Genomic DNA, 12500 nt, shown 5'->3' on the forward strand with positions numbered 1-12500 from the left:
GTCAGTTGAGGAAGACTCATTCACCGTCTGTTGGCTGACATCCAGAGAGGAGGAGAGAGTTGTGTCTTTGTTTGAAGGTTAAAGGAGGAGAAGGAGGAGAGGAAAGGAGTTAGGAAGGAGGAGATGGGGAGGAAAAAGAAGAAGGGAGAGATGGAGAGAAAGGACTGCGGAGAATGAAAGGATAAAGGCATGAAGAGAGAGAGAGAGAGAGAGGCTAGAGTAATTGTGTGTCTCTAAGGAGGTGGCAGCTTTGATACCGTTAACAGTGTGTGTGTGTGTGTGTGTGTGTGTGTGTGTGTGTGTGTGTGTGCTCCTGCCAACTCTTTAACGAGGGGCTGCTACTAATTTCAGAGCTAATACTGAACTGTTCCACTCCACTGAACCCAGGGAGGAGGAGAGTAAGGTAGGGTATATAGGAGAGGGGAGCGAGACAGGGAAATAGGAAAGAGAGGAACCAAGTGAGGAAGTGAGGATAGAGGAGGGGAGAAGAGGACAGCAGAAGGTGAAAAGAAAAAGGGGAGGAGAGGAAACAAGTAAGGATATGGGAAAAGGAGTTGAGGAAGAAAGGGAAAGCAAACAGGGAAAGGGTGGAAGAGAAGGAAAGAGAAAAGGAAGGAACGAGAAGCAATGATGGGAAGTGGATAGGAGAGAAGAATGAGGAAGAAAGGAATGACGGAAGGGAGGTCGAAAGTAGGAAAGAAGAGAAGACAAGGGCTTAGGAGGGAATAAAAAGGAAGAAAGGAGGGAAGGAAGTGAAAAGACATGAGGAACATTGGGGTCAAAGGATGGAATGAAGACAGGACGGAGGAGATTAAAGCGAGTAAGGACAGAGAGGATAGGAGAGTGAACTAGTGAAGAGTAGGGGGAAACAAAATAGGGGGTAGGAGATGAAGTAAGGACACGGGACAATAGGGGGAAGGAAAAGAGGAGGGGACAGGAAGGGAAATGTAACTGAAGATGAGACCTGGGAGAAAGGAGGGATGATAAGCGAAGGACACATGAAGGAAGAAGAGCGAGACAGACTGGAGGAGCCTTAGGAGAGAGGAGGAGGAAGTAGGAAAGGACAGCAAGGAAAGTTATGCACGTGACGTGAAGAGGAGTATTAGGGAGAAGAGGAAGAGAAGGAACAATAAAGGAGTGTCAGGAGAAAGGGAGTGAGTTCAGAGGAGGTGAAGGTGAAGATTATTAAACTTTCCCGTGCAGCTGTCTCCTCCTCGTCCTCCTCTTGCCTCCTCTTTCATCATCCCTTGCTCTGCCCTGCAGCATGTGGGATCTGCCTTTCTCCATCCGTCCGTCAGCATTGTTTATTTTCATTTCTTTGTTTCCTTTATTGACAATGTTTCCCTGAATCTATCAGGGCTTCAGTGCAAGTCAATGGGAGGTATTTACACAAATGGATCATCTATTTTCTTGTGTTTTTTTTTTATTGGCTTTATTATTTAAGGTATTTATAAGCTGGCTTTACTGACAGACAACAATGTAAATATTGGACAATTGTGCAAAGTATATATGTGCATTTTTCTTTGCCAAAGTTTTAAAATAGAACTCAGAATTATATGCATGGCAGCTTCAATATCCAGGACGATGCATCACCTCTTTTTACTGGTTATTACCAAGATTAGAAAGCTCACATGAGTTAAAATAAGTAACTTTACTTTAGAATAAAGTCTGTATCTTTAGCTATCATTCCTCTGATTAAATACAAATGCAGTTACGGTAACATGTGGAAAATAGTTCACCTGAAATTAGTATTATGGTTGTGTAAAAAGAAGTTCCTTTGTCTGAAAACTTTGGAGAAAACATTGGTAAATTAACCTTTTTTGGCATTAATTTACATGTATTTTTGCAAACATGTCTCATTTATAAACCTGAGCAGCACCAGATTGATTTTACACCACTGGTTATGCATATTTCCTCCATTAGTGTGTTCAGTTTTGTGTATTTTTATTAATGTTTAACATAAAAAAAGTCTGTTAATTATAAGACGACTTCCTGTAATTTATTCCTGTTGTTTTTTGGTATTAATTCACGTTACTATTTATCTTCAGTAATTAATACCCCTAAACTCATATCCATAAAATTAACATTATCACCCCATAATGTTTATTATCATATTAGTCATGTGAGGTTTTCTTAATTGTGCATTAAGACATTTGCCCATTAATGTTTCCTTAGAAAACAGATCAAATTAAATGACAAAAGCTCTGGAAGCAAAACATTACATTGTAGATGTTCCCCGAATAAATGAAAGGGCATTTAAAAATATATGTTCTGGTTCATATGTCTATTTAGTGTCTCTACTGGGACATGTCTCCATGCTTTAACGTTCAAAAAGATCTTTATTTTACTCTTTTCACCCTCTGTCTGAAACCAGAGTCCAGTCTGCTCTGATTGGTTAGCTGGCCGGCTCTGTTGTGATTGGTCAACCTGCTTAGAGAGGTCCCGCCCCTCTCTAAGCGCTAGCAAATAGGAGTGTCCATTTTACACAGTGATGTCACTAGGTTCCGGAACTCTGGGATTTGAGCCCTTACAGACCATTTACATGCACTAAATCCTGTACAACAAACAGCAAACATAAAACATATCCAGAGTAAACGAAGAGATATATCAATGGAACCATTAGGAATCACTTCCGTGCCCATTAGCATTTTTAGGTCACGTAAACAACCATGGCTACAGCACAGGAACCGGTCACTTTTTATAGTGACAGCCTACTTCGCTGACATCCCAAAGTCTGTTCAGAAGGGTTTCAACTCAGATCTTCAAATAGGGTGATATAAGTGAGCACACTGTCAGGTGGTAGTCCAACACGGAAAGTCCAGGCCTCAATGAAGAAAAAAAGCTGCGATGTTGAGGTGAGGAAGTAAGGGTGTTGGGAGTGCTAGCTAATGTAAACACGGGGCGATGCTGACTGTCTTTTAGCCGTGTTGCGGTATGGTAAGGGTTAGCTAGCTTAGTTGTTTTCAGCGTAACATACAACTTTACACGTTTTGCTCATGTAAATAACATTACAACACACCGGGAATGTCTTAGAAACATAGGTTAGTGAATTTAGGGTTGGAAGCTAGCGCTAGCTATCTAGTCCTCTGATCCACTACCCAGCTAACCCTATTTTGTAAACGTGTCATCACGACCTAAGCATCTATTCAGAATGTCACAAAATCTGAACTACCGGTAGTTCAAGTTCTTTAGTTAAAATGATGTTAAGTTCAGTTCAAAGTTCATAGACAAATGAACTTGTTGACTTCTTTCGAACTAGTTCATGCACAACACTGTTAACATCTGCAGTTTGGCTAGCTAGTAACCGCTAGCCTGTTATTATTGTTCATCCTTTGAGATCCAACTTAGCATATCAACTTCAGCTTTTGTCGGTTTTGTCGACATCATTTCTGTTACTACAACACGGGACACAGCACTGAACCATTTTGCTGCCGCTGACAGTGGTAGAAACCATTAGCATGTTAGCGAGTGGAAACGGAAGTGACTTTTTTATATGACGACGTAGCGACTAGCCATCCCCATAGCTTTTCTGAAGAACACACTATATCATAAACAAAATAAATTAGAAGTGACCAATCCAGGACAAAAAGTAATCTACCTACCAAATGTACGGATGTTTAAGGCTCCAAAAGTGGGTCAGGATGGTGTGTGTAGGATAAGGTCAGAATAAAGTGCAAAAACAGATTAAAGGGTATTACACAGGGCTGCAGTTTTGGCTATTTGGTGTATTTTTAATAGTTGTTGGTGCTCTACGGCACAGATGTCTCCATCCCTCTCATTGAGACATTTTGGAAATTGTCCCGTGGTGTTTGGATGCGTTCTCACCCTCTATCTGTTTTACCAATCTCTGCCTGCCACGCTGCTTTAGCATCAACCCGAGCATGACAGCAAGCAGATCCCGCTGCAGAGTACACACACAAACACACTCTGCTGCAGGTAATAACACAAGGTTTTGGGGGAATAAATATTTGATATTTGATTTAACACTCAATTTCATATCTAAACAGTTCACAAAAACCTTTCTTAGGGTCTTTTTAAAGTCATCAAGTCAAATGTGGTGTTTTAATGGAGCGCGGAAGCAGTTTCCTTCCAGCTGTCATTCACTGTGTGGAGCAACAGCTGTTATTGTATGTGTATTTATTACACTACACTGCAAATACTATGCTATAATGCTCATTCCAAGCAAAAGCAACTCTTAACTTGAATTCAAAAGTACTGACACACCTTTATGAGGCTTTCTTTTGTAACTCCGTCCAAACAATGGTACAGGAATGAGTCCTAAAACCTAACCCTAAAAAGACTTAGCATTTCACCACTTCCTGTTCCCTCTTCTGGAAGTCAGTGGTTTAGTTTGACGATATAAAATACTCCCTTGTGAATATCTGAAGCTTTTATAGCATAAACATTTGCCAACAAGCGACTAAATAACGTGGAGTCTGCCGTTAGCTTAGCGGCGGTGGTGCACAGCCATGCAACCGTTAATGTTAAAGCTATAAAGAAGCTACGACATGGTCACATGAGTTTACGTCACCACTGCTAAGCTAAAGGTGGCTAACGTTTGGAGCATTGACGTTCAGTATTCTGCTTAATCTCCAACTGGAGTTTTAAAGACACGTAGAAGCTACAGACATTCACCAGTGGGGCAATTACTGAGAAAAGCTTTTCCTCTAACCAAAAACACGTTAAAAAAACGCAGAGACGAGGGTAAGGCTAACTCCTCTCCTACTCATTCCTCCTTCTCTCTATTGAGTCGGAGCTACAGTGAACACACACATCATTCACAGAGTGGAAGCTCGTGTTGACAGCCTCAGCAGTATTACAGCTTCCTCCATCCTGTTAGCTACAATCCTGTTAGCGAGCACACACACACACACACACACACACACACACACACACACACACACACACACACACACACACACACACACACACACACACACACAATTAACCCATTTTCACGAGTCAAGTATTTTCTAATGGAGGTGGTGTCTTTTGTACTTTTATACAAAGCGATGTGTACTTATATTTTACGTTCTTTTATATTTTCCTCTTCCATCTCTTTCAAATCAATTCAAAAAGCTTTATGGGCATGAACATGTTCATTATGCAATCATAACAAACTTCTATCTCTACCCTGTTGACCTCATATATGAAACAAACGCAGAAATACTTGGTCTCGTTTACAAGAAAATACGTACTTTTTTAAACATGGTCAAAAATATTGAGAAAAACATCAAACATTTTAAAATTATTTTCATATTTTCTCCATTTTTCTTTCCTCTTCCTCTCTTTCTCCCTCTCAGTGTGCGATGGAGGGACTCAGAGTATTTCTCAGTCGGGGTTCACACGGATCCCTCCATCTCTACAATCCTATTGGAGGATGATTAGCATTGTAATGATGCTGCGTGTCTGCATGTGAGTGTGTTTAGCAGCGGGAGGTGCAGTCGGATATGAGGATAGGGATTACACACACACACACACACACACACACACACACACACACACACACACACACACACACACACACACACACACACACACACACACACACACACACTGCTACCTCATTCAGATCCTCACAGGTTTTCTATTTCATCTGCTTTATCCATATTTTTAATGAATTGGTTCTCACTATTTAACTAACAATTGGTAAGAATTTCCATCTCACTCATCCCCTCCCCTGAGAACCGGGGTTACGCAGGTAACCTGAAGTTTTGCTGAAGCGCACAAAGCTTCTGAAACATTAATGATGGGGCTGTTTGATTGGATAGCTGGTATTCATTGAACCACTGTTAGATCATCTGTCTGCAGCTTTTATAAAATAATATTAGGGCGTTGCCTTTATGGGACAGTACTTCTGTAATGTCGCATGCACGTGTTGTCAAATTACTTGAAAGAAAATCGAGGTTTCTGATGTTTTCGTTCGTTACTGTTAAAATCAAACAGTACAGGATCTATAAACACTTATTACTACCTGATGTGCAGCTTCTCTTATTCCTCCTCATACGAACAAACACTCAACAGCATCTTCTGCTCAGTCTCTCTCTTTCTTTCTCTCACAGACAGGTTTCTGAATCCGATCATTTGTTGTTTTGTTTCACCAGATGATCATTAATGTGTCTCATCTTTACACTTTCTCCATACCTCTCCCTTTTCTCTTATGACCTCACTCAACCTCCTTTCTTCCCTCGTTTCTCTTTATTTATGTCTCTTTATCCAGTTAACTCCTCCTACACTTTCTCCATTACTTTTAAACACTTTCTTCTTTTAACTGTTCAGTTTATTCCCGTTCATTCATCTCCATGTGATCTCCTTTCCTTCTCTCTTTCCCTCTTTACTCGCTCATCTTCCTCTCCTCTTTCTCTCAGTAGGCAGATTGGTTTTGGCACTCACTCCCCTGATCAGTGAACACACACACACACACACGCACACACACACAACACGTAGTGCGCGGCGGTGTCATCGCCATGGCAATGTCAGCAGGCGGGGCTTAATCCAAAGTGACACTTGTTCTCTGCCTTCCTTTCCCATCGCCATGGAAGCAATTACCCTCCTCCTGAAGGGCCTTTTGTCTGAGTGTGTGTGTGTGTGTGTATGGATCAGAGAGTATCTGTGTATGTGTGTGTATCAGAGTGTGTATGTATGTGTGTCCTCGTCCTCCCCGGAGTTGACGGGGTAGAACCTCGGCTGCGGGTCACCTGATTGGCTGAATTGAAAGACAGAGGGGAGAGAGAGAGGGAGAGCATCAGAGGAGGATGGAGGGAGAGATTTAAAAGAGGGGGAGAGAGAGTTGTTATCGCTGCTTCTTATCAAGAATACATTTGAATAACAAAAACAACTCTTACACTTTTGCTAGACGCCTGTTTTTAAAAGTTTAATCGAGCACTTCTTTAAGCTCTGATTGGTTAGCTGGTCGGCTCTGTTGTGATTGGTCAACCACTTAGAGATGTCCCGCCCCTTATCCTATCACTTTCAATGTGTTGGAGCTCTAGCTAATAGAAGTGCAAGTGTTACATAGTGATGTCACAATGATGCGAACCTAAACAATAGATATGTTCCTTTCTTTTTTAGTAATAGTTTGGACCTCTACAGTTTATTATATCTTATAAAGTGTATTTCAAATTGTGTATTCTATTTATAATACTACATTTGCCAATCTGGGATCAATAAAGTATATCCAATCTAATGTTATTAGCTCCTTTATCCCTATATCTAAAAACAAATCATGCTCTCACACTTCCATGACAACTTTCGAGGCTCTTGATGAAGACCATTTTTTATTTTAAACCAGAGGCAGTTTCCAAATTGTACTGTTTGGCTGAAAAGTGAAGTCTTAATTTCGATCCTTCAAAATCCTGATACTTCTTCTGCCTCTTTTCTTCTACTTTTGCTTCGTGAAAATGTCTCTGTTCACTTCATTAAATTTCTCCCCCCTCCTCTCTCTGCGTACGCTCTCTCTCTCGCTCACTCTCGCTCGTTACACACACTTAGTATCTGCACGTCCATCTTTAACAGATTCAGATCTGTACGGGATTTGTTTAACTGTGTTTGTGTGAACAAAGAAAGAGATTACTATCAGTTGTTAAGGCTTCAAACTCCACCAATTGAAGTCTGTGTGTGTGTGTTTGTGTGTGTGTGTGATGGCTATCAGCGGTCAGGACCTCAACCCCCCCTAGATTTCCCTGTCGACCACCGTGCAGCGCTCCTGAGTTTTATCTCCCGCCTTCATCTCTCTCCTCATATTGCTCGCCGTGTTTCTCTTTATCTCGCTGCAGACGTTCCTGCATGGATTTTATTTCCTTTATTATTTTTTTTAAATACACTCTGAATTATTCTTCCCCCCAGTTTGGCCTCTGCGGATGGAGGAGATGATCCCGTAAACAGATACTCTGATATCCGAACGCAACAGAACAAATTAAGCGGGGAGTTTACTCCGAAATATGAATTGGACAAAAATTGACTTCTGTTCCAACTAAATGAGAAGGGAGCTGAATATAAATCCAGTCTCTGAAGGATGCAACTACACAACGCAATCTGAAATGAATTGTTTCAGACAATGCTGCTCAGGAATAATAAGTGGGGTTTCGTCTTTGTGTTGCCTTTCCCTCGACTGTGTGACTTTTGGTATCACCCCAATCTTTATGACACCTCTTACGCCTACCTAATTCCAACTCATTACCACCGAGTTGTATTCTATGTTCAACATTTAAGACCAATAGTCCTCAGGAGCTTTTTTAGAAAAATGTTGTATGAGTCGCTGACGTCACTTCCTGTCAAAAGTAAGCCCCGCCCACTCTCTGTTGAACATGCATTAGAGCGAAGCAGAAAATAATAGTGTCTTCATGTCTTAAAGCTGCTGAGTCATATATTGCACCTCAAACCACAAATAAATCCAGAGGTTTCTTTACTTCCTCTCCAGAAAAAAGGAGAGTAAAAGAAAGGATCAGAAATCTCAGTCTCAGTGTCAGCCTGCTGCCTGCCACTCGTCCCCCGGCAGACCCACCGGACATCCATCCCCTATTTATTCTCCGTAAGCTGTCTCTGCCGTTTGACCAGACATCTGACCCCGTCTCCATATTTCTGGACTCATTAAACCCTTTCTGGCCAACGGAGATATTGTTTTCTGGCATCACTTGGACATTTTATGGGGAAAATCAGCATTTTGGTTTAGGGAGCAGGTTTAGACAAAACCCTGGAACTAATTTACACAAAATGTAACCACAGTTAAAAATGTTGAGTCGTTTTGATGAAGATCAGAGGAATTTTGATTTAATCCAACAATCCAACTCAGTCAGTGATTTGAATCATTAGTCATGAGCTGATTGAAACTTCATCTGTTTAGAATAACCATTAATCGTTTTTGGAGCAGGTAGTAGCGCTTTGTTTTTACTCCAGTATCACTTCATCTATTTCCATCTGGTAAAAAAACTATAACTAGCTGACTTTACTTTCTTTTCCTGGATAATTATCTGATTTTAGGCCTTTGTTTTCTAGCAAATGCACTGAAATACAAAGGTAAAAATGTCTCTCCATGTGCTTTGGACTGAACTGGTACTCAGTGGAGACAAGAACGATATGACAGTTGTGATAATTGTATTTAAGGAGTAATTACGACAAGCATCCTCAGTGAAAACTAAAACTAAAAGCATGCTTCTGGAAACTAAATGATGGAGAGAAGCTGTGGACTTTAAAATCTATTTCTTGTATGAATCTTTACATGTCACTAAATCTGCCCGACGACAGCTGGTTGTGCAATCATGACTGATGCCCACTTTGACCTCCAATTGACCTGGAATTTAATCCTTGACCCCCCCACTGATTTTCCCAGCATGCTCTATGTCTATGCACTCTTAAAATAGTCACATACATTCAGAAACACACATATCTCTTCCTTTACGCTGACAAGCTCTTTAAAAAGCCATCGACCCACCTCGCTGAACTTTACGACATCACACACACACACACACACACACACACACACACACACACACACACACACACACACACACACACACACACACACACACACCTCGCCTGCCGTGACAAGCTCTTTAAAACACCATCAAGTCACCTGGCTGAACTTTACGACACGGTTTCATTTCATGTTTATAAGACCCAAACACTGACACCGACACACACACACTGACACCGACACACACACCGGCACCGACACACACACACAGATCACAAGTGTTGCATTTACCTACTCAGCCAGTACATGATAAATATGTCTGTTTGAGTCAAGGTCAAACACACCTCCTTGTCCGCATACACACATACTCACACACACACACACACACACACACACACACACACACACACACACACACACACACACACACACACACACACACACACACACACACACACACACACACAATCTGTGTGAGTAAATATAGTAAACAAAGAACATATTTTGAATGAAACATGTTCTGCTTCTTTATTCTGTTATGAAAATAGAAACCTGTGTGTCCAAGGTCAAACATACAGGTGTGTGGAAAAACCTTTTTATAGTGTGAGATATTTTTATGTCCCCTTTAGTTCCCTTTCCTCTCTTGTTTTCTCTCCTCTCGTCTCCTTTGGTACCTTTCCTTTCCTCCTGTTTCCTCTCCTTTTGTGCCCTTCCCTTTCTTCTGGTTTCCCCTCATCTCCTTCAGTATCCTTTCCTTCCCCCCCGTCTTGTCTCCTGCCCTTTCCTCTTGTATCCTGCCCTTTCCTCTTGTCTCCTTTAGTATCCTTTCGTCCCCTCTCCTCTTTTATCCTGCCCTTTCCTCTTGTCTCCTTTAGTATCCTTTCCTCCCCTTTCCTCTTTTATCCTGTCCTTTCCTCTTGTCTCCTTAAGTATCCTTTCCGTTCCTCCTGTTTCCTCTCCTCTCCTTTAGTATCCTTTCCTCTTGTTTCCTTTCCTCTCCTCTCTTTAAGTATCCTTTACTTTCCTCTTCTTGTCTCCTTTCGTCTACTCCTCTCCTCTCCTCTCGAGTCCTCTTCTTATCTACCCCCTTGTTTCCTTTCCCTCCTGTCTTCCCTCTCCTCTCTTTTGTCTGCTCTTACGTTGCCTCTCCTTTCCTCATTTAGTGTTTATTCTCCCTGATAAATAAATGACAAACAGTATGAAAATGATATTCTTTGCCAGATGACAGCCATTATTCATTTTCTAGCCCCAAACAACTCCTCCTCCTCCTCCAAAGTGGGTGTCTGCTATCCCTCCATCTCATCCCTCTCCTTCTCTTTACACCCTCCTCTCCTCATATCCCTCCAACACTTTTTCTCTTGCATTTTTTTTTTTGCACCGGCAAAAATTAATCACCTGTCTGTGTGTGTGTGTGTGTGTGTGTGTGTGTGTGTGTGTGTGTGTGTGTGTGTCTCTGTGTGTGTGTGTGTGTGTGTGTGTGTGTGTGTGTGTGTGTGGCCGGCGGGAAGCCCACAGAGGTTTTAAGCAGCTGATTTATTGCAGAGTTAATTCATAACGGCGTCCGATGATGATGAGAGGCCGCAGGAAAGTATGGTCGTCACTGTTGTTGTTGAAGGGTGAAAGAGAAGGGGAGAATAAACAGAGCAGCTACTCCACATGAAGTAATAGAGTGGAAAGTGATGGAGAGGAAGGAGGATGGGAGGAAGGGGTGGGAGAAAGGAAAGGAGAGAGGAGATAATAGATAATGTAGTATCAATAGGAGGTGATAGAGGGAAGAAGGAGCTGTCTGTCGGTGCATCTTTATTCACTGAAGTTCTGTTGAGTTACAAAGTCTTTAAGTGATGTCATCAAACTATTGTATGCTTTAGTCTTTCACCCTCCGTCTGAAACCAGAGCCCAGTTTGCTCCGATTGGTTAGCTGGCTGGCTCTTTCGTGATGAGTCATTCAAATAGTGATGTCACTATGTTTCAAAGAAATCCAATGGAGGTGTTTCAGGCATGAATGCGTACTGTAAAGAGAACCGGATACAGCGTCGGGGGTGGAGCCCGGTTCATTCCTATGAGAGTTGCTAAAACAAGACGTACCTGTTTCAGAGCGCACACAGCATGCACACTTGAGTTTCTCCTAAGCCCCGCCTCCTATGTAATTTCAGCTTTTAGTGCACTTTAGACCCTTATGATGTAAATAAGGGCTATACAAGTGTTCGTACTGGGTAGTTGATTTAGCAAAAAAAACAAAGAAATGGGTACGCTGACGTACAGATGTCTCTTTCTCAATGTAAGTCAATGGAAAAAGTGTTATTGGGCCCAAATGGCGTGTGAACTAGCATGGGAGTGTAGTACCACGGTTTAGCAACTACAAATACTTGCTACAACAGCCTACACTCTTCCTGGGGGCTTGGTTTCAGGCAAAGGGGGAGTGTGTGGGAGGCAACTCTGGGATTTCCTCCTTTGCAGACCATTTACATGCACAGAAACCTATATAATACACTACAGGAAAGGGAAAACCCCAGAAAGCAAACTGGCTTCTCTTTAACTGTGTTTCATTTCTACACATAAGTTGTAGAATTTGTGCAACACTTATTCTAGTGGACTTCTTGTCTTACATAATCAGATATCTAACACCCTGTTGTTCTTTGTCGTCCGTCTAGGCTGCAGGCTCTGAGGAAGGAGAAGTCACGGGACGCGGCGCGGTCGCGGCGGGGGAAGGAGAACTTTGAGTTTTACGAGCTGGCCAAGATGCTGCCGCTGCCGGGCGCCATCACCAGCCAGCTGGACAAGGCCTCCATCATCCGGCTCACCATCAGCTACCTGAAGATGAGGGACTTCGCCAACCAGGGCGACCCGCCGTGGAACCTGCGCATGGAGGGGCCGCCGCCCAACACCTCTGTCAAAGGTAGGACCAACGCGACCGATCTGTAGAGTTAATCAAATCATAAAAAGAATACTTAGTACAGTAAAGAAAAATGTGTTCTTTAACTTTAAAACACCTTTCCTTTAGTATCCTTCCCTCTCCTCTTGTTTCCTCTCCTCTTGTCTCCTTTAGTATCCTTTCCTCCCTTCTTATTTCCTCTCCTCTCCTCTGCTC

At 42.2% G+C, this 12500-nt stretch overlaps 1 protein-coding gene across 1 annotated transcript in view; it reads left to right on the forward strand.

Moving 5' to 3' along the window:
- LOC134882005 (neuronal PAS domain-containing protein 3) overlaps nt 1–12500 on the forward strand; it is a 252374-nt gene that overhangs the window by 91079 nt on the left and 148795 nt on the right. The window contains exon 3 of the mRNA XM_063909647.1: nt 12064–12308. Within this exon, the coding sequence (XP_063765717.1) occupies nt 12064–12308 (245 nt within the window). The remainder of the gene's footprint in view (nt 1–12063; nt 12309–12500) is intronic.

The sequence above is a fragment of the Eleginops maclovinus genome, chromosome 19 (assembly GCF_036324505.1).
Source record: "Eleginops maclovinus isolate JMC-PN-2008 ecotype Puerto Natales chromosome 19, JC_Emac_rtc_rv5, whole genome shotgun sequence".
Lineage (NCBI taxonomy): Eukaryota > Metazoa > Chordata > Actinopteri > Perciformes > Eleginopidae > Eleginops > Eleginops maclovinus.